Source organism: Dermacentor albipictus, chromosome 1, assembly GCF_038994185.2.
Source record: "Dermacentor albipictus isolate Rhodes 1998 colony chromosome 1, USDA_Dalb.pri_finalv2, whole genome shotgun sequence".
Taxonomy (NCBI): domain Eukaryota; kingdom Metazoa; phylum Arthropoda; class Arachnida; order Ixodida; family Ixodidae; genus Dermacentor; species Dermacentor albipictus.
In genome coordinates this window covers 190,361,770-190,380,084 of record NC_091821.1, presented here as the reverse complement: position 1 = coordinate 190,380,084, position 18,315 = coordinate 190,361,770, and the positions used below count along the sequence as shown (strand labels likewise).

The following is an 18,315-nucleotide window of genomic DNA, read 5'->3' as shown; positions in this document are numbered from 1 at the left end:
ATTTTTCACTGCGAAAGCCAAGAACAACAAACTTTGTGCTATCCTCTCAGAGACTCGCCCAGAATTGGGGTCACATAAGTAGCAGAGATTAATGTGTACATCAAATAGAGCAATATCTGAAACACAAAATGAGCTAATTCGAGAAAAACCCTTGCGTGAATTAGCAATGAGATTTGAGAGGATCAAATGTATACAACTGATGCCTTGCTGTGAAGGTGGTCACACCTGTCTTTCGCCCGTTGCTGCCAGCACGACTTCTGTGACTGCCACAAAGGCTACCTAACAAATGTGACTCTAACGTTGTAACGTTTCAATAATATAGCAGCAAATACATGTGTTCTATTCTTTATTCTAAAAAATTTGTATATTTATTGCGATGACTAATATTATGCCACAACAACCGCGGCTGAACCCACTGCAGACAGTAATGCGTTAGCATTCAATCAATATATCTACTGTCAGGATTGGGGGCTCAATACCATCGCTCGTGATCCGTTGTCAAGATTGGAGTCCGGCATGAATTAGAAGGTAGCTGGCCCGTGCCGTCGTCCAACTTATCCACGCTGAGGATGTTGATGAAGGATAGGACTGTTGCTCATCGAGAACGAGGAATGTGGGTTTATTTACAGTATTTATATCATTCTAACATAACTGCTTGAGAAAGTACATCAGTCTAACATGACTGTTGAGAGAAGGTCTCAGTCCAACATGACTGCTTAAGAAAAGTGTGTCGAGCATCCACACAACAGCGGCTTATAAGCACTCGGTTCCCCCTTGATTCCAAGGGTACGGAAAACGTTCGTCCAGTTATTTTAAACAGGCCGCCTCTCTCCGGGACGGGTTACACACACACACGCACACACGCATACACACAGGTGCGATGGTCCGGAGACGACGTCAGAGGGGCTTCGTAGGACTCGGAGCCATCCCGGGTAGCGCGTTGTCTTGCGTCTTGGTCGGTGCGTGGGAAGGAGTCTTCGTCGGCGTTCCCGCGGCAACTCCCCCACCCGTAGCAGATCAGGTCGGCGTTGTCGTGTTGCGCACAAAGCCTGCTTCGTCGAACTCCTTTAGTCACAACGGCGACGAGGCTAGAGCGTAACGGTGGCGGTTTCAGCACAAAGCCTGCTTCGTCGAACGCATCCTAGCTGAAGCGACGGAGAGTGGAGGATGCGCGTATTGTTCATGACACAAAGTCGACTTAGTCACGCCGTGGCTAGAGGTTGGCGGCGGAATTCCAAGATGAGGCTGCCACCACTGGCGTAAATGGCTGGCAAACTTGCACTGCAGCTGGCCGTTCTTAACACTACACAGCGTATTGGCACCATCGAAACAAGTTATGTACGAGGTGTGTACTGCAGCGGGATTCCTCTTTCGCGCGTCCGTAAGAACACTTGCCGCCATCTAGCGCAGCCGCCGCGAAGCTTGCGCGTGGCCTCCGAAATGCATGGCGCGCAATTGCGTGCGAACGCTGAGAAAAGCGTCATGCGACAAGAGGACTCCTCTCTAGCGCTTCTTTCTAGACACGCTGTGCCATCTAGTGGCGCTGACGAGAAGTTCGCGCGTGGGGTGCCGGTGCCTGCGAACGCTGAACATTGTTCCCTCACTTGCCTCGCACTCAGTGGCACATATTCAGTGACCCAAGTCGGCGAAAGGTTCACTGAAGAGCGACACATACCCAGTGCGTTCATGGCGCAGCTCGCTAAAGCGTTGGCATGAAAGGCGTTCATTGAAAGCGGCACACACCCAGTGTATTTGTGGCGCAGCCTGCTAAAGCGTAGGGTTGCTATCCTTAAGGAGGCTCGATTCCGCTCAGCATCGGAGAAATTCAGGGGATCTTTTCGTTGTCGTAGAGAGGCGCATTCCCAGTGGCACATACCTAGTTACCCAAGTTGGCATCAAATAGGTTCTTTGAAGACCAGCACAGACCGAGTGGCTCATGCCCTCAAAGAGTCAACGAGTTTCTTCGAACAGCGGTACCTACCCAGGAGGAGGAGGAGGAGGAGAAACATTTATTTAAAAAAATAAAAGAAAGGACAAGCAGGTGTCTTTCTGCTTGTGCGGGAGGCGCCCTTAGTCCAGGGCTCCTGCGGCTCTTGCTGTCTCCCGGGCCCGCTGCACCAGTTGCTGCTGGTTACGAGGGTCCGAACTAGTCAGCACGGCCTCCCACTGCTCGGGTGTGGGGTTGGGTATTTGCGGGGCCACCTTCACGTTGGGGCACGCCCATGTGGTATGATAAAGGGAGGCGTAATCATTACAAAAAGGACATTTGTATGAATATAGTGTAGGGTGGATTGCGTGTAGTCTGCTTAAATGTGGGTATGTATTAGTTTGTAGTTGTCTCCATGTTACGGCGTCTTCACGTGAGAGGGTCTTGTGTGGAGGTGGGTATTGTCGTCTGTTCAATCTGTGGTGTTGTAGTATGGCGTTGTATTGTAAAGGTACGGGCTCCATGGATGCGTCCGTATCCCTCTCTTGTGGCGCCCGGGTGGCATGAGCTCGGGCTACAGCGTGCGCACGCTGATTTCCACGGAGGGACTCGTGTCCTGGAGTCCACACTATTTCAACGTCCGGGAATGAGGAGGCCTGTTTGAGGAGTCGGTGGGCGATTGAAGATATTCGACCTCTCGCGTAGCTACGGCAAGCTGCCTGGGAGTCGGTAATAATTGTGATGTACTCGTTGGTCAGACTAGAGGTGATGGCCAAGGCGATGGCTGTCTCCTCCGCTACGAGGGGGCTGGCAGTGCGGACAGTCATCGAGACCACCTCTTGTAGGTTATAGTCGACAACGCTGGCCGTCATGGCTGCTTTTTGGGGGTACTGCGCGGCATCTGTGTATAGTGTGGTGGGGAGACTGCCATATCTTGTCTGTAGAGCTTTTGCGCGAGCTTGGCGACGATCGGCATGATGTTCCGGGTGCATGCTTCTGGGGATAGGGGCTACCTTGATGTGCTCTCGCAAGTTGGGGGCCAGATGGATTGCTTGTTCGTGGCCTTTGCTGTGTGTGGGGTAGCCTAGGCGCGCTAGGACTGTTCTTCCTGTTGGTGTGAGGGCTAGTCGTTCTCGTTGGCTTGTGAGGTGGGCGTCTATAATTTCTCTTATAGTATTATGCACTCCTAGGGCTTCAAGCTTGAGTGTCGCTGTTCCCGGGGGTAGGCCGAGCGCTTGCTTGTAGGCTTTCCGAAGAAGTACGTCTAATTGATCTATCTCCTTGGGAGTGAGGGGCAAGTACGGGGCAGCGTAGGCAATGCGGCTGATTATCAGGGCCTGGACGAGCTGTATTATGTCGTCTTCTTTCAGTCCGTATTGTTTGGTGGTGATACGGCTGACCATTCGCATGATCTGGAAGGTAGTCTGCTTGAGACGTTGGATGGTGTATGCGCCTCCGCCGTCCTGTTGTATGTGGAGTCCGAGAATACGGACGCGGTTTACTGTGGGTATTTCTTTGTCGACGAGGATGAGTGTGATGTTTGGTAGTTCATTGAGGTTTCTTCGGGATTTCTGTCGAACGACTAATAGTTCTGACTTCTCGGGGGAGCACCGGAGACCACTTGATTTTGCATATTGCTGGACGACGTCGGTCGTTTGTTGAAGGACGTCTTGTTTCTCTCCTTCGGAACCAGCGGTGGTCCAGATAGTGATGTCATCGGCGTATATTGCATGCCTGATTCCTGGTATTGCGTTGAGTTTGTCAGGTAATTTCATCATAGCAATATTGAAAAGGGTGGGTGATAGAACAGCACCTTGTGGGGTTCCTGTGTTGCGGGTAGGTAACGTCGGGGTTCTGAGTGAGCCAATGCCTATTGTGGCCGTGCGGTTGCTTAGAAAGGCGCGTATATAATTGTAAGTATTACGACCACAGTTCGTGAGGCTTAGGTTTGTAAGGATGGTATGGTGAGCCACATTGTCAAAAGCGCCTTTGAGATCGAGTGCTAAAATCACCCCGGTGTTGTGCGGTGAGACGTGTTCAAGGACTTGTTCCTTCAGCTGAAGAAGTATGTCGTGGGTAGAAAGGTGGGGCCGGAATCCGAACATTGTTTCGGGAAAGAGGTCGCTGGATTCTAGGTAAGGTTGAAGCCGATTGAGAATGACATGTTCCAGAAGCTTGCCTAGGCATGAAGTCAGTGAAATTGGTCTCATATTTTCTAAGCTGGAGAGTTTGCCTGGCTTCGGAATGAGTATGATGTCCGCGTGCTTCCAGTCTGCTGGTAGTGTACCCGCTTCCCAGTGATGATTAAAGAGGTCAGTAAGAGATTGAATGGTACCATCATCCAGATTGCGCAGGAGCTTGTTATTTATTTTATCCTTGCCTGGGGTGGTGTTTCGTGTAAGTGCATGGAGTGCTTGTTGCACCTCAGTGATAGTGATCGGCTTGTCGAGGTCGTAATTGTCGCTCCCGCTGTAGCTTGGAGGTAGTCCTTGTGCGGGTTCGAAATCGCCTATGTACCGCGCCCGCAACTCCTCCAGGATTTCGTCATCGGAACCCGGATGGTTGTGGAGGATACGTTGGATTGTTTGCTGGCTAATCGCCTTGCTTTGTGTGGGGTCAAGAAGATGGCGTAGCAGCGACCATGTCTTGGCCGTGCTAAGATTACCCTGCAACTTGTTGCATAGTTGTCGCCAGTTGTGACGGGTGAGCTCCCCAGCATAAAATTCCGCGGTTGCCGTGAGTTTCGCTATACGTAGTTTCAATTTACGATTATGTTTTTGGCGCTTCCATCTCCTAACAAGGCCTCGACGTGCTTCCCAGAGGTGAAGAAGGTGTGGGTCTACGGCCGGTATGTCTGTGGTGAGTGTGATCTGTTTTGAATGTCTGGCTACGTCTTGATGGAGCTCTCGTACCCACTGCTCGAGATCCGTAATACCCGTTGAGGAGTCATCCGCTCGCTCTTTGCGAAAAGCTGTCCAATCTGTGAGTGTTGTCTTTTTTATCGGGTGGCGTGCATGCGTAACGTTCATTGTGGTGGCAAGTATGCAGTGGTCACTGCCCAGAGTTTCTTCCGTGTTGTGCCAGGCTGCTTGCTGTATCCCTTTAGTGAGGGTGAGGTCAGGGCATGTATCTCGGGAGACGCTGTTTCCTAGACGTGTGGGGTATGCGGGGTCTGTGAGGATGGTGAGATGGTGCTGCTGTATGGTGCACTGGAGTGCAGTGCCTTTTGATGTGGCTGTCGTGTAGCCCCATGCCTGGTGAGCAGCGTTGAAGTCGCCTACAATCAGCAGACTATTATTTTTGGCTAAGCCAATCGCTTTAGTGATCAAGTAGTCAAACTTGGCCTGCTTCTGCTTGGGTGGGCTGTATATATTCAGTATGAAAAGGCTCTTTCAGCCTCGTTGGAGTGGCAGGATCTCAATTAGGTTATGGTCGACGTCACTGCCGTCTATTGTGTGTTGTGTGGTTGTGAGCGTTTTAGCTGTAAGTGTGGCCACGCGGCTTTCAGGCGTGGTGGTATGTGTGTTGTAGCCAGCTTGAGTTGGGTGTGTGCCTGTTTCCTGTAGTGCGATTACGCTTGGTGTCGTTTTGGAGTTACTTATGTACTGTCTCAGTGATCCTTGCTTGCGTTTGTAGCTGCGGCAATTCCATTGCCAGATTATGAGTGGATTTTCGTTCCTGTGGTTGGTTTTGCTATTCGTCCTGGCTGACGGGTGGATCGGCAGGGTGTCCCTGCTCTGCTTCCTGTTGTACTAGTGTTCTGACTTTCTTGCGTCGCTGATCTTTTGCGAGCCGCGTTTCTTCAATAACACTTGCCAGTTGCTGGATGCTTTGTTGCATTGCTAGAAGCTGCCGTTGCAGTACATCAACTTTCTCCTCGACTTGTGCGATTTCTGTCGGTTTTGCTGATTCCGCGAGAATCATGGGTTCAGAATGCTCCGAAGATGATGGCATTGAGGGTGCGGTTATTGGTGTGGAATGCTGAGTGTCAGTACGAGTCGCGTATAGTTCTGCAATCTGCGTGCGAAGTTTGTTGTTTTCTTCATGAAGGCGTTTGTTTTCTTCTCTGATTGCCTTTAGTTCAGCTAGAATTTGCAGTTGAACATCAGTATTGTGTATGGATGAAGAATTATGTGGGGTGGGTGCTGTGTGTAGACGTGATGAGAGGGTGTTGTCTTGGTGGACTGTGTGAGAGGGGAAAAGCCGTGCTGACCAGCTCACCGCTTGTGATCCCGATACAGCAGGTCCGCTGAGGTTCCGGGTCGCTCCTTGTTGGTTCCGCGAGCAGGAGCGAGACCTGGAGCGGGAACGCTTCCGTTGCTGGTCTGTGCGTGACCGAGACTTCGACCGTGAGTAGTCCCGGCGGCTGGTCCTTTGGGATGCCGAAGATGCCTTCTTCAGTCGATCAGGGCACTCCTTGGAAGCCGTAGGATGAGGCCCCTGGCATAAGGCGCACCGGGGGTGACAGGGGTGGTCCTGAGTGGGGTTCCGTGTACCGCACTGGGGGCATAGGTTTGCTTCTGGAGTTGGGCATACATCGGTCCGGTGGCCGACTTGGTGGCAGATGCGGCAGAAATGCGTGGTTGTTCGGTATGGTTTGCATCGTACTTCACCGCTGTAGTATCGCACGTAGAAGGGTACAGCCTTGCCAGTGAATGTGATCACTGCCGCAGCGGTTTGTCCGAGCATGCGGGCATGTAAGATTTCTCGGCCAGGTGCATAGAGCCCGTTAAGGAGGACTTCTGTGGGAGTTCCTGGGGGAATGCCGTGAATGACCCCTTTGACGGAGCTGTCGGGTGCCGCCACGTATGCCGTGACTGCAAATTCTCGACCGCCCAGGTGAATTGTAGTGATGTGACGAATGCTCATAGCTAGCTCTTCGTTTGGTGTGCTAGCAATAGCGATGTTTTGTACTGGGTCAATTCTTACAGTAAGGGTCCGTACGTGCTCAGTAGTGGGGTGCTGACATGCCAGCTTGATGCCTTCAGCGACCTGTGGCGTGGTCCAGGTGGCAAGGTTGAGTCCCTCACGGGGACGGATGATTACCTTGAGGTCGTTTCGAGGCAGCGGTGGGAGTCGGGGTTGTCGGTGAAACGATGGGTGTCGGGGTTGGAGGGGTGGATTGGTGGGAGTCGATGCTTTCTTCCGACCGTACTTAACAGTGAGCCAGTCTCCGCCGGCAGGTTCATCAGGAAGTGGGATTTGCGTGTGCTCGAGATGCATCTCGGTGCCATCACTGGTGGCCATTGGTGCACCGAACTGGGTCAAGGTCTTCGGCTAGACCGTACCCGTCGTTAGGCTTAGCTGGGCGGGCGCCTCTTGCAATGTTCAGAGTCCGGTAATTCGTGGAGCAAGCGACTCACAGTATAGCCTTGGGTGTCCACGTGTTCCGCTCGACGTAAGGAGTCGATTAAGGCTGGTTGTGGCGGCGCTGACGTCAATTATCCAGGGTTTAGCGATGTAAAGGCGGAACCCATGTGCGGTGCAACCGTGCGCAACCGTGCAACCGTGTCGGCGTGAAAGATTTGTTGAAGAGCGGCACGTAGGTACACATCGCCACATACTCGGTGACCCAAGTTGGTCCGAGACTTGGTTTGAAAGCTTGAAAGTCTATTTGAAAGTTTGAAGTTTATTGCACATAAATAACGCATACAATTGCATAGTACACACTTTTGGGACCAAAAAAACTTGTTAAAGGGTCCCTGTTGTTTCGAACCGTGTTCCTTCGGCACAGCAACCTGATGCGCTACCCATTAGACCACGGACTACCCAGTGACCCAGGTAGGCGGGAAAACAGATGCAAGCACACATATATAAGTAGAAACATGAAACAAAGATACATAGTCGCCGGTAAGTGCGTGAAGTTCCCTAAGGATACTAACGCGTTAAAATTTGGCGTCAACTCTGACCTATGAAGTACACTATATTTGTTGATTATACGAAAGTCCACCGCTTCACATGGGAATATTGGAAGGATTGCCTCGATCCACCACGGCAATGACAGCACGCGCAAGCTCATTATCGAGTGATGGATCGTGGTTTTTGCTAACGACACAGTCACGCAGCTTATTCAAACAGCAGTTGCATATAACTAAGGATGACAAGAGGAAGGCGGGGAGGTGAACGTGTGAGAAAAAAAAAGAAAAAAGAAAAAACGGTGAGAGGAGGGTGCCAGAAACCAAATCGCATTCTGTCAGCAGCCAACAACTGAGCTGCAGCCATTAATGTGCCAATGTGAATCTGCGCTCCACTGCGCCGACGCTGACTGACTCGCTGAGCGAACGGGTCGTTTACAGCGAACGCTCCGTTTATGCACTGCGGAACATCTACTGTTGAGCCTTGAGTCATGCCATATAATTGGGCGGCGCCGTGGGCGAGGGAGGACGGCTCTTGGCATGCTACGCGGATATGCAAACAGCTTGCGGTATAGACGAGACGAAGCTTCATTAGCGCTTCTCAGCTCGACGCTGTCAGTCGAAAGCTCCACATCGACATGCCCATCCACGCCGAGTCTATCCGCCGTGCCTACGACGACGTTAGGGACGACCACAACAGCACCTGCTGGTAAGTCCTTCTCATCATGTCGCAAAATTACGAGTTGCTGCTAACGCCAACGCACCCAATAACAAAGACAGGCGACATTAAGAACAATCAGCGGTGCATGTTTGGTGTAAATATGCCCTTTCAATGCTTCCTTTACGCATGCATATTTCACGTAAATTTGTATGGCGTAACACTTGGTGTATATATATATATATATATATATGACCGAGCTATCAGGACCGTTAGTCACAAAACACTCTGACGGTACAAATTGTTCTTGACAAGAAATTCCAGCCAATCCTGATGTTGAACATATCATTAGTGGAGGCAACCGGCCAATGGCAGATAACACTCAGGGACGAATACCTTTGTCGACTCGGCTCCTATACTCTTATGCTTGCCCATTTGTTTTTCCACAATATACGTACTTAGAGCAAAGCACTACCAACGTAACCACAAACCCGAACAACGCAGAACAAATTAAAACAAATTATAACAAGTTAGAACAGGTTTGTGCGTTTTCACGTACACCAGTGTGCGTGTTATCGACGTGATTTGATCCTGTAAGAAGTAGCTCTGTGTCGACACCATGTTGAATGACACGCAGCACTTGATCGCACATTCACGCAACGACGCATGAAACACGTCCTTGCTTGTTTCTTCGTATTGCGTTTCATCGCATGCCGTTCGTATAACCAAAAGCATTGCTAGGTACGAGAATGCGGAAGTATTGTTTCAATGAGCGTTGCAACGCCACGTTACCGCCTCATTCCGATGGCGTCTACGTGAGCGCTAGGTATGCCGCGACGTGCGTGCGCAGATGGCATTTCGCAGAAGCGGTAAAGGCAACGATAGAAAGACACAACCATGCTAACGTTTTCTTATGCTTGTGGTGCATGCTACTTGTGTTGTTACACCATTCTAGAGAAAGTCTAATGAGCAAGAACTCCTAGGCTGCAGCATGGAGTCATTGCGCATTGGGCTCATCCGGACGTTACGCATTCGTCCTCAACGTATAACGCCAGTATATCTTCAACGTGCATTCAGCGCACACTTGTTTGTACTCCAGTCTGAAAGTTGTGCGATGCTGCGAGTTCCGCACATGCCGCAGCTTTTCTTGCACGTCCGTGTGTATCTTGCTCACTGGATTCCTTGGCTCTAAACGGCTTCTTTTACTTGCGAAAGCAAGTCATACTCAGTGTTTGCACTGGTTCGTGCTGCCTCTTGTCCGATGCCGCTTTTGTGCCATAAGTTCCTTCGAGATGTGAAACCATGCATAATTTTGCTTGAAAGAGCAAGTTAAAGTTGGTGTTTGCACTAGTTTGTGAAGCCTTTTGTGTGTCATATGCCTAATCGTGTAAAAAACAAAAAGGCGGAAAAAACGCGAAGGTGTACGCCGAAATCGCGAAGACAATGCTTGTTATTCGCCGACTCCATGCAAGATGGAATCATAACAGCTTTCCGTGGCAAACCACGCCGCTGTAGGGCAATTATTGTCTGCGCCTTGCTAGAGCAAGTTAGTCAACGTGCACCTGAAGCGGCGATTCATAGCAAGTGCATGCACTGTGTATTTGCTTGTTACGCACACATCCACATCCAATACGTACTAAACAGAGCAAGATTAAAGGGAACCCACAAACAATAGACATATATATATACACTCACATCACAATAGCGCACTCGCGTAAAAACACATACACACGCACAAGCACAATCAATACAAACACTGCCCTGGCTAGCTATAATCATGGACTTAACAACCGGCTTATATAGCCGTGGTGTTCCAACCTACAATATAGTGCCGGTGGGAGCATCTCTGTTCTACGCGCACTGAAACAATAAATCTCGACAGAATTCTTGTATGTATATTCTGCTTCATTTTTTGCAAAATACCGCAGTACAGACTCACCCTCCGATTTAATGAAAGAACATGCCATCCCACCACTGCAAGCACGAAGGAAAATTCAAAGACAAAAATTTATATTTTTACTTAAGAACAATAAGCTTTCTATGAGTCTTCAACCTTATCTTACGGCCATTACTACTGGTCGTACATGGCATCATCATGATCAGTGCTCTAACTCCATACCATGCGAAAATAAACGCCTTTACGTATTTTTTTTTCCACCAAATGGAACAAGCTGCCTTGCGATGTGATTGTGACGATTGAATCTGTTGACAAATTGATTGCTTCTTATTCATAGTCCTGTTTCACACTGTATAAATGTTCTCCTGTTACTATATACAAACTGTCCCATTGTAAATTAACTATTATGTTTTGTGCTGTCACTATGGTGAATTCATATTGGGCATTGTTGAATTTTTATGCCACTCCTGCTACGGCCCACTGTGAAGGCCTGCAGGATTTGATAAATAAATAAATAAAAATAAATATTTTTGTCTAATAAGGCACCTCAAAACCACACATACCTGTTAATATGAAACCACGCGATATTGAACGCTCTTCGATTAGCGATTTTCAATCATCCGTTCAGTGCCGACAGAGCTGGTAAGCACATCCTGCTTTCGCTTCGAAGGCATATCGGATGGCGCTTCACAAAACAAGAGCTACCGTTTACTAAACGCTTATGTATTGCGTCCTTTTTGGCTTTCTGGTTCATGAAAGTTTCGCTTCTCGATTTCCCGAGGGGTTGGATTTGAGTAATTTTTTTCTCGTCCAATTTCATATACATATATATACATACATATACGCTGCGGCTATCCGCAGCGTATGGGCGAGCCGGCTCAGTGTGTACCGGCGGCCGGACGGTGGCTCCGACTTGAACTTTTCTCGCATCGAAGCTCCTGTTCGTGCTGGAGGTTTGACACTATGCTGCTCGCTTATCACCATACCATGCGCATATTCTTTCGCTTATCATACGTTACATGGGTTACGTTAGGTTTGCAGCTAGCGTGTTTCCTTTCCAGTATACCGTAATATCTTCCATCTCGGTGGACACGCACGCTTTAATCAGCGAAGACACTGAAAATAGGTGCAGGATTTTTTTCACCCACCATTAAACTAGGCTGTTTCTGCTGAAGTTGTCATAGTGTGCGTATGCATGGAGAAATACTATTTGGTATATATTTTGACGATTCATGGGATTTAACGCAGTGAAAATAAGAGGTGCCGTATAATAGTGGGTTCCAGATGAATTGACTTACCGGGGTTTTTTTACGCACATTTAAAGCTCGGTGAGCGTTTTTCCCATCGGAATGCGGCCCGCCGCGCTCTCGTATTTCCAACACGTAAGCGTGGACCGATTATTTCTGGAGTGAATCCGCTTACTGTAAGGAAACCCTCGGAAAAACAAACCAAGACACATAAACTTATGCAAGCGACACTGGGTCGTATTCAGACGACAGTGAAAGGCGCTCCTACGTGTCCTCCACGTCATTGCACATCTCACTCGCTGCACCTTACTCGCTTTGGAAGTTCAAAAAAGGGCGAAAAACGCAATTGCCTTCTTGCACATCCCCCCTCCCCACCTTTTTTTTTTGTGCTTCGTTTCTCACTTGTGTAATGTTTCTGGTACCCAGAATTTCCCTCGTCGAGAGGGATATGAGGGCGAATTCCGCAGGTTCATCAGAGTGCAAGCGTATATTACACGAAGGTGTTGTTACTTAACCCACTGTAGCAAGGCCCACTGAGCGAGTTCGCGGTTTTGTTAAAAAGATACGCGAACTGTGTCCAAACTCTCCGGCATCTGTCACCATCATGCGCGCATATGTACGCCTGCTTATACAATTATTTGTTTCGTTTTTTTATAGAATGCCTTGATATAGTGCACGCTTAGCTGTATGGCTCGTTACAATAAAAACACAAGACATATACAATCACAGATGCGTATGCACACACGTATGCCCGCAAAGAAAAAAAAGTTATAGCAGCGATTACGAATACCTCTTCCAGTAGCCGCCCCGTTGTGCAACTTAATCCCACGGTCTATCGAGCGAGCCGAGATTTCGTACTCAGCCGCTGTAATGGCGCGAAACATTAGCAGAGCCTGAAATTATGCGTGGATTTGAGCGAAATAGCTCCACTGCGGTAGGACGTCGCAAGCTAGCCAGTTCATGGATCGATAGAAAAAAAATATTTGAAAATGGCTGGCTAATATTCGCGCAGGCGCTGCAGCAGCGGTGCAAATGCCTGTCTTAGTTCTCTCTTTGTCTTTCTGTTTAATGTTTAACAAATATGTGTATATATATATATATATGTATATATATATAAATGTGTGAGTGTGTGTGAGAAGAACAAAGGAAAAGAAGAAAGGCCACTTTTTCGCCTGACTGGTTCCTTGTGCTGCAGTTTTTTTTTTTCTTGTCATCAATAAAAACTATACAACCAATACTCTCACGGCCTCGAGGCAAGGAGAAATAAATGCGAACCGAACAGGACACGAAGATATCGGCTTTTTCGTTTAATCCTGTGTATTGAATGGTTAAAGATAATTCGCCTCACGCTACCTTTCTCTCTCTCGCTCTGAATGTGCGCTCATTATTTATTTATTTTCTTTTCATTACCTTTTCCCCTTCGCCTTTTACGTTCCTGCTGCGGCTGGCTTGTGCAAAAGGAGGAGGAGGAAAGGGAAGGGCGCGCACGAGGCTCAAATCGATGCCTCTCCAAACGAGGACCGACAGCAGAGCCGGAAGAATACTTCCTTGTTGCTCGACGAAAGTGAAAATAAATTAGGACAAAGGGAGGCCGTATCTTTCGTCTGTGTGTGAAGTATATTTAATGGGAAGAAAAACGGGAGCCCGCCATTACTTTTCGCTGTCCCAGTTATCTCGATACTCGCGCTAAACAGCCGCGTTAGAAGTACTGAAAAGTGACTTTGGGGCTAAATGAAGGCCATCGTGGACGGGTCAAGGTCTTGTACTTTTCTTTTTACAGAAGGGAGCCTTCGTACGCACGCTTACGCCGCAGGGACGTACGCGGGCGTGCCTATCAATGCTCCCTATTTTCTCAGCATGACGGGGCGCTTCGCGGTGGCCGCTGGACCGCGCGTGGTGCACGATGACGGTGCAAGATAAAAATCGCGAGCTCCGCGCGGCTATGCGCACTTCGCCACGCCACGCTAGAGCATTGCTCTTGTTTTGTTATTGCTGGCGTTGAATTACACAACAAGAACCTAGATGCTTAACTCATGAGTCTAACGCATGGTGTCTTCTTCATCTCCTGGCTGAGGCTGTGCGAAAAGTGCTATATATCTCTTTTTCATGTGGTTTATTATTAGCATTAATATTATCAACAGCAACAGCATCATCATCATTATGATTATCATTCATAATGACTGCTCGGCATGTGGCAAAGAGGGAGAGAGAGAGAAGTCATAAGGGAAAGGCAGGGAGGTTCACCAGGCTGAGCCCGGTAGGCTAACCTGCACTGGGGAAGGAGGAAAGGTGATTGAAAGAGGAGAAGGAAAAAGTAAGTTGGCACTTTTCACTGTTACACAAACAAGCGTTCATCGCTGAGTCACTCACAGGCAGTCATACAGGCTGGTGCGTTTCAAGAAACGCACCACCGCATTTGTGGCCTCGCACATAGCAGTTGCACGAGGCCACGGGCCCAAGATCTTCTCCTCTGTGAAAGGACGGTCGTCTAAGTGCCCTAAAGCTTTCCGAAGGGCACTCCTCTCGTCTTCGTAGGTAGGGCAGCAGTCACACAGTAGGTGTTTGGTCGTTTCTTCGACACCAAATGTGCTGCAATTGCGACTTTCCTCCATTCCAATTAGGAATGAGTAGGCGTTTGTGAAAGAAACACCTACTCGCAGGCGGCACAATAACGTTTCTTCTCGTCGGTTAAAAACCAGGTAAATGTCGTAATCTCATATATGGGTTCATGGAATATAGGCGCCGGTTGGTGAACTCCGGTGTATTCCATTTTCTTAGAGTAATAATGAGGGCAAGACCGCTAATGTTAGAATTGAGTTTGAGTTTACTTAACCACATGGTACATGAGAAATGTGCATTTGTGGTTGGGTATAATGAGAAAAAAGCTGCATAAAAGCAGCTTGACGGGCCCCATCACGCCTAAAACAAAACAAAAACAACAAGTTCAAGCAGCAGAAAACAACGGTACATAAAAATACGTACGCATACGTGGTCTTTCACAAAAAAGGTTGAATAAAACAGTTACATAACATGAGAGCTAGATGTTTTATAATTATTGAAATAAACACATCATCCTAAGTAACACGGTTTTCGGTGAAGTACTTCGATCAGTTCTCACTTGTTAATTTCCATCTATTTGGTACGTTTGGAAGGCCGTAACGAAGAGCTCGAAATCCATAATTAGTTCGAGGACATAGCACATAGCAATTCTCTTTATGTCGAGTTAGAAGACAGGCTGTATTAGATTGCAAGCCAGCTAAGTTACGTAAGTATACATGCTGCCTCTGTGTATTTCAGATTAAAAAGCCAACAAGAGCTGGTATTCGTAGCAATAACCAACTTTCATGATTCTGAACTTGAACAATTCAGAGGCGTGCGCATTATAAGAGACACCTTGGATAGACCGTAATGCATTTTTGCAGGGAGACTAAAGTATTTAAAGATTTTTAGAGCCTGTTGACCAAACCAGATAACAATAATGTAAATTAGAAAAAAAGGACATTGTACTCTGTAGGTGAGAAGAAAAAAAGGCATTGTACAGCGCGGCACTAAAGGTGCCGCACTGCATCCGTTCTCGACAATGGTATCAATGTGTTTTCACATTCTCCATGTGCCTCACGGACAGCTTTGTGGCACTTTCATTGCCAGTTATATTGTAGTGCCCAAGTAGCCACTGAAATAAAATGTCGTGGCCTCAGTCCACCGCTTGATGGTAGCGTAATATTGTCTCTGCAACAAATTGTTCATGTGGGCTACGGCGCAGAGCTGATAAGAGTGATTGCAGGGCTACTTTTTAGTCACTAAATGTAGCCTAGTGATTTGGTAACTGTTGCTGCACATATAGCGCTGCACTACGGAAGGCAAAAAGTTCGAACCCTGTCTATGTTGTGACGTGGCTGATCTTGAACTTCTTGCAGATTGACGTCGACAGAATAACTATACAGCACCAGAGCTGCTTAGAGTCGAAGAGACATCTGTATAAATATGAACTCGATTTGAGTAGTAATCATGCAGTAGACGTACAGCGGCTTGATTCAGGGCACCAGTTGGCAAATCAGACTTCCTTCTAACTCTTGGAATGTAAAGCCACACTTGTGGCTGCCGGAGACACCACAAACGACAAGGTGATCTCGCTGCAAGAGTTAAATCGGATGGAAGAGAGAATCGGTAGAAGGCTACAATACCCCAAAAAAGGTGCCTCTGGTCTACTTTGCGAGATAGAAGCAAGGCGCTGAGGCTGTAGTCTGAAAAGGTGTCGAAGATTATTTCTAAGATGTCGTTACGACATATGTACTGATGAGATGTTCCCTGGTGATGGCAATTGTGGTGGCTGTTGAATCGCATCGCAGTACACCCAGACAACTTCTAAGCGCTTGAGCTTGCATGCTATTGAGCACTCTGAGATTTGTCCACCTGGTGTTTGAAAGCACCGGACAGCTGTAACGCAAGAAACCCATGAAGGGCACTTTGTACATTTGAAGCATAGAGCACACAGGTGATCATCGTGTTTTTCCAGTGATAGACTTGAAAAGGTGACTGAACGAGAGGAGTCTCTTCCTTACGTAGGTTACATGGGGGCTCCAGGAAAGGTCGCAGTCGAAAATGATCCCTAAGAATCGATCGGTTCTCTTGTACATTGGTCAGCGATTGACTGCAAACGCTATACTCGGACAACGTGGCGGCCGGTACTTTCTTGTGCCACCGGTGGGCACTGGTAACACTGAGATGATGCATTTTTGTGTCACATGAAGTCGAGAATCCGTTTGCTGCATCGTGACTGCATTCGGCCTCCTCAGCGATCCCCCAGCGATCACCGGTGGCGCAAGAAGCGCCGGCTGCCATGCGGTCTGAGTATCGCTGAGCACTGTACAAGAAAGGCTGTGTATCCAGCCATCGATTTTCGCGTTAGGGCGACTAATGCGTGCGTATTTTGCTGTTGAGACCCCGAGGCCTTGTCTCTCAAGATAAGCAGACGTCAGCGCTGCAGCCTGTTGTAATCTTGCGCGAACCTTCGAGCGAGTTACTCCTGAAGCCCAGATGCAAATGTGAACTACGTAAATTAGCTGATTGACCGACTGTGCCAGGAATTCTGCCAGCCCAATGAAAGCTAGGTTGGACCACTGAGCAGTGGGAGTTTGTGCATTTCCTAAAGGTGTGCGAACCACAGTCATTAGCGACTTCATCCTGTTCAGGCAACTTGTCGGTAGCAACAGATACGTTCGACGAAGGCGATGTCCGCTGCTCAAGCTCAGCAGGTGGGCGTGCATTTGGCAGTGCAGATCAGGCAACGTCATAAGCATTTTCCTAGGCTTCTTTGTCATTCATAACGTTGCGTCCGGTCTCACTCAAGCACTGCTGTTGCAAAATGCGAGATGATGACGCCGCTGGACTAGGTTGGCACTGTGGGGTAGAGAACCACTTAAAAGCTGTAAAGGTTAACTTCACATCACATCGTAATTTCATTCACACACTTTAACATTATTTAGAAGCCGGTAAAACATTTGTTGTCAATACTTCCAATGAAATAATCAATAAATAAATCCGTCTTGCCTGTTAAGATTTCTGCATTTGGGTAAAGAAAAGTAAAAAGAAATATTACCATATCGCGCCTTGCAATGCGTGAAAGAAACCAGGTTGAGGTAATACTGGTCATATATACAGCCGTGTTAGCATGACATGATGCGTATGCAGGCTTCCGTGCGCACTGACTTAGATGACACGTGTAAAAAGAGCGGAACACGGAACACGAAATCGAGACGACGACAGATACCGCGAGTTTCTGTCTTTGTGGCTCCGTGTTTAGGGCTGTGTCCACATAATGTCAGACCTATCCTTCATACTTAATACTATACTGGAGAGCACCGGACAGGATCACTGTAGTCTGGAAATGACCACTGAAACTGCAATACGTGCAATTTGTGTAAATTGGGAATAATTATCTACAGTCCTCGCTTTCCTACAAAACCCGTAATTTACAGCTTTTTAATTCAGTTCGAACAACAAAATCGACTGACGGGTTTAAACTCATAATGCACTCTGCTGCTTTTTGTGACAAATTTTGACAAGTTAAATCGAAAAGAAGGGAGGGAAATCTCTTGATCACTTCTTTTGCTGTGTATGTAACCAGCCGGAATTAGACAGGGACATGTCGCAGTGCGGAAGTGCGAACTAATGACACGTCTGAGTAGGGAAAGAAATAAAAGAAAGAAAAAGTCCGAAGGAGAACCCCTCACGTCTACGCTCGTGTTTCTAGCCTCTTATTACCATCTTCGCATATGAAGAGGTAGAATTCTGAAGAATAATCTACGACTAGCGGCCGCCTTTCCTTATCGCTCTTTTTTATTTCGTAATTCTATTTGCTTTTGTTGTTGTTTTTTTTTAATCCTTCAACATCGAGACGATGCCCGTACCACGAGCTTCGGCTTCCAATTTACGTCAGCGAAAGCAAGAATGACGAATATGCTCCTCGAGTATCAGGTTGTATTCAGAGAGAGCTTTTTGGCACGAGTGCACCCGTCGGGTTATACAAGCTCGCTTTTCGGTTTCGTGAAATTGCTGCAGCTGGCATCGTTGTGTTTTGCAACCACCTATAGGTCACTAGGCATTAGCCATGCCCCGTAGAATAAAAACAAAAAGAAAATGCTGCCATACCACTCAGCACGAGAGATGTCTCAAAAAAATCCGTACAACAAACCCTTTGTGCGGGGTTTGAGCTTTTACCATTGCCCCTC

At 47.9% G+C, this 18,315-nt stretch overlaps 1 protein-coding gene across 2 annotated transcripts in view; it reads left to right on the top strand.

The window, feature by feature from the left end:
• Window positions 1-18,315, top strand: part of LOC135897982 (coactosin-like protein) — a 67,759-nt gene that overhangs the window by 11,799 nt on the left and 37,645 nt on the right. Inside the window, exon 1 of one of the 2 annotated variants that reach the window (XM_065426693.2) lies at window positions 8,338-8,491. The exons of the other annotated variant lie outside the window; for it this stretch is intronic. Coding sequence (XP_065282765.1) covers window positions 8,421-8,491 — 71 coding nt within the window. The 5' untranslated portion in view covers window positions 8,338-8,420. Of the gene's footprint in view, window positions 1-8,337; window positions 8,492-18,315 lie in introns of those variants that run through there. 2 annotated transcript variants of the gene reach the window in all.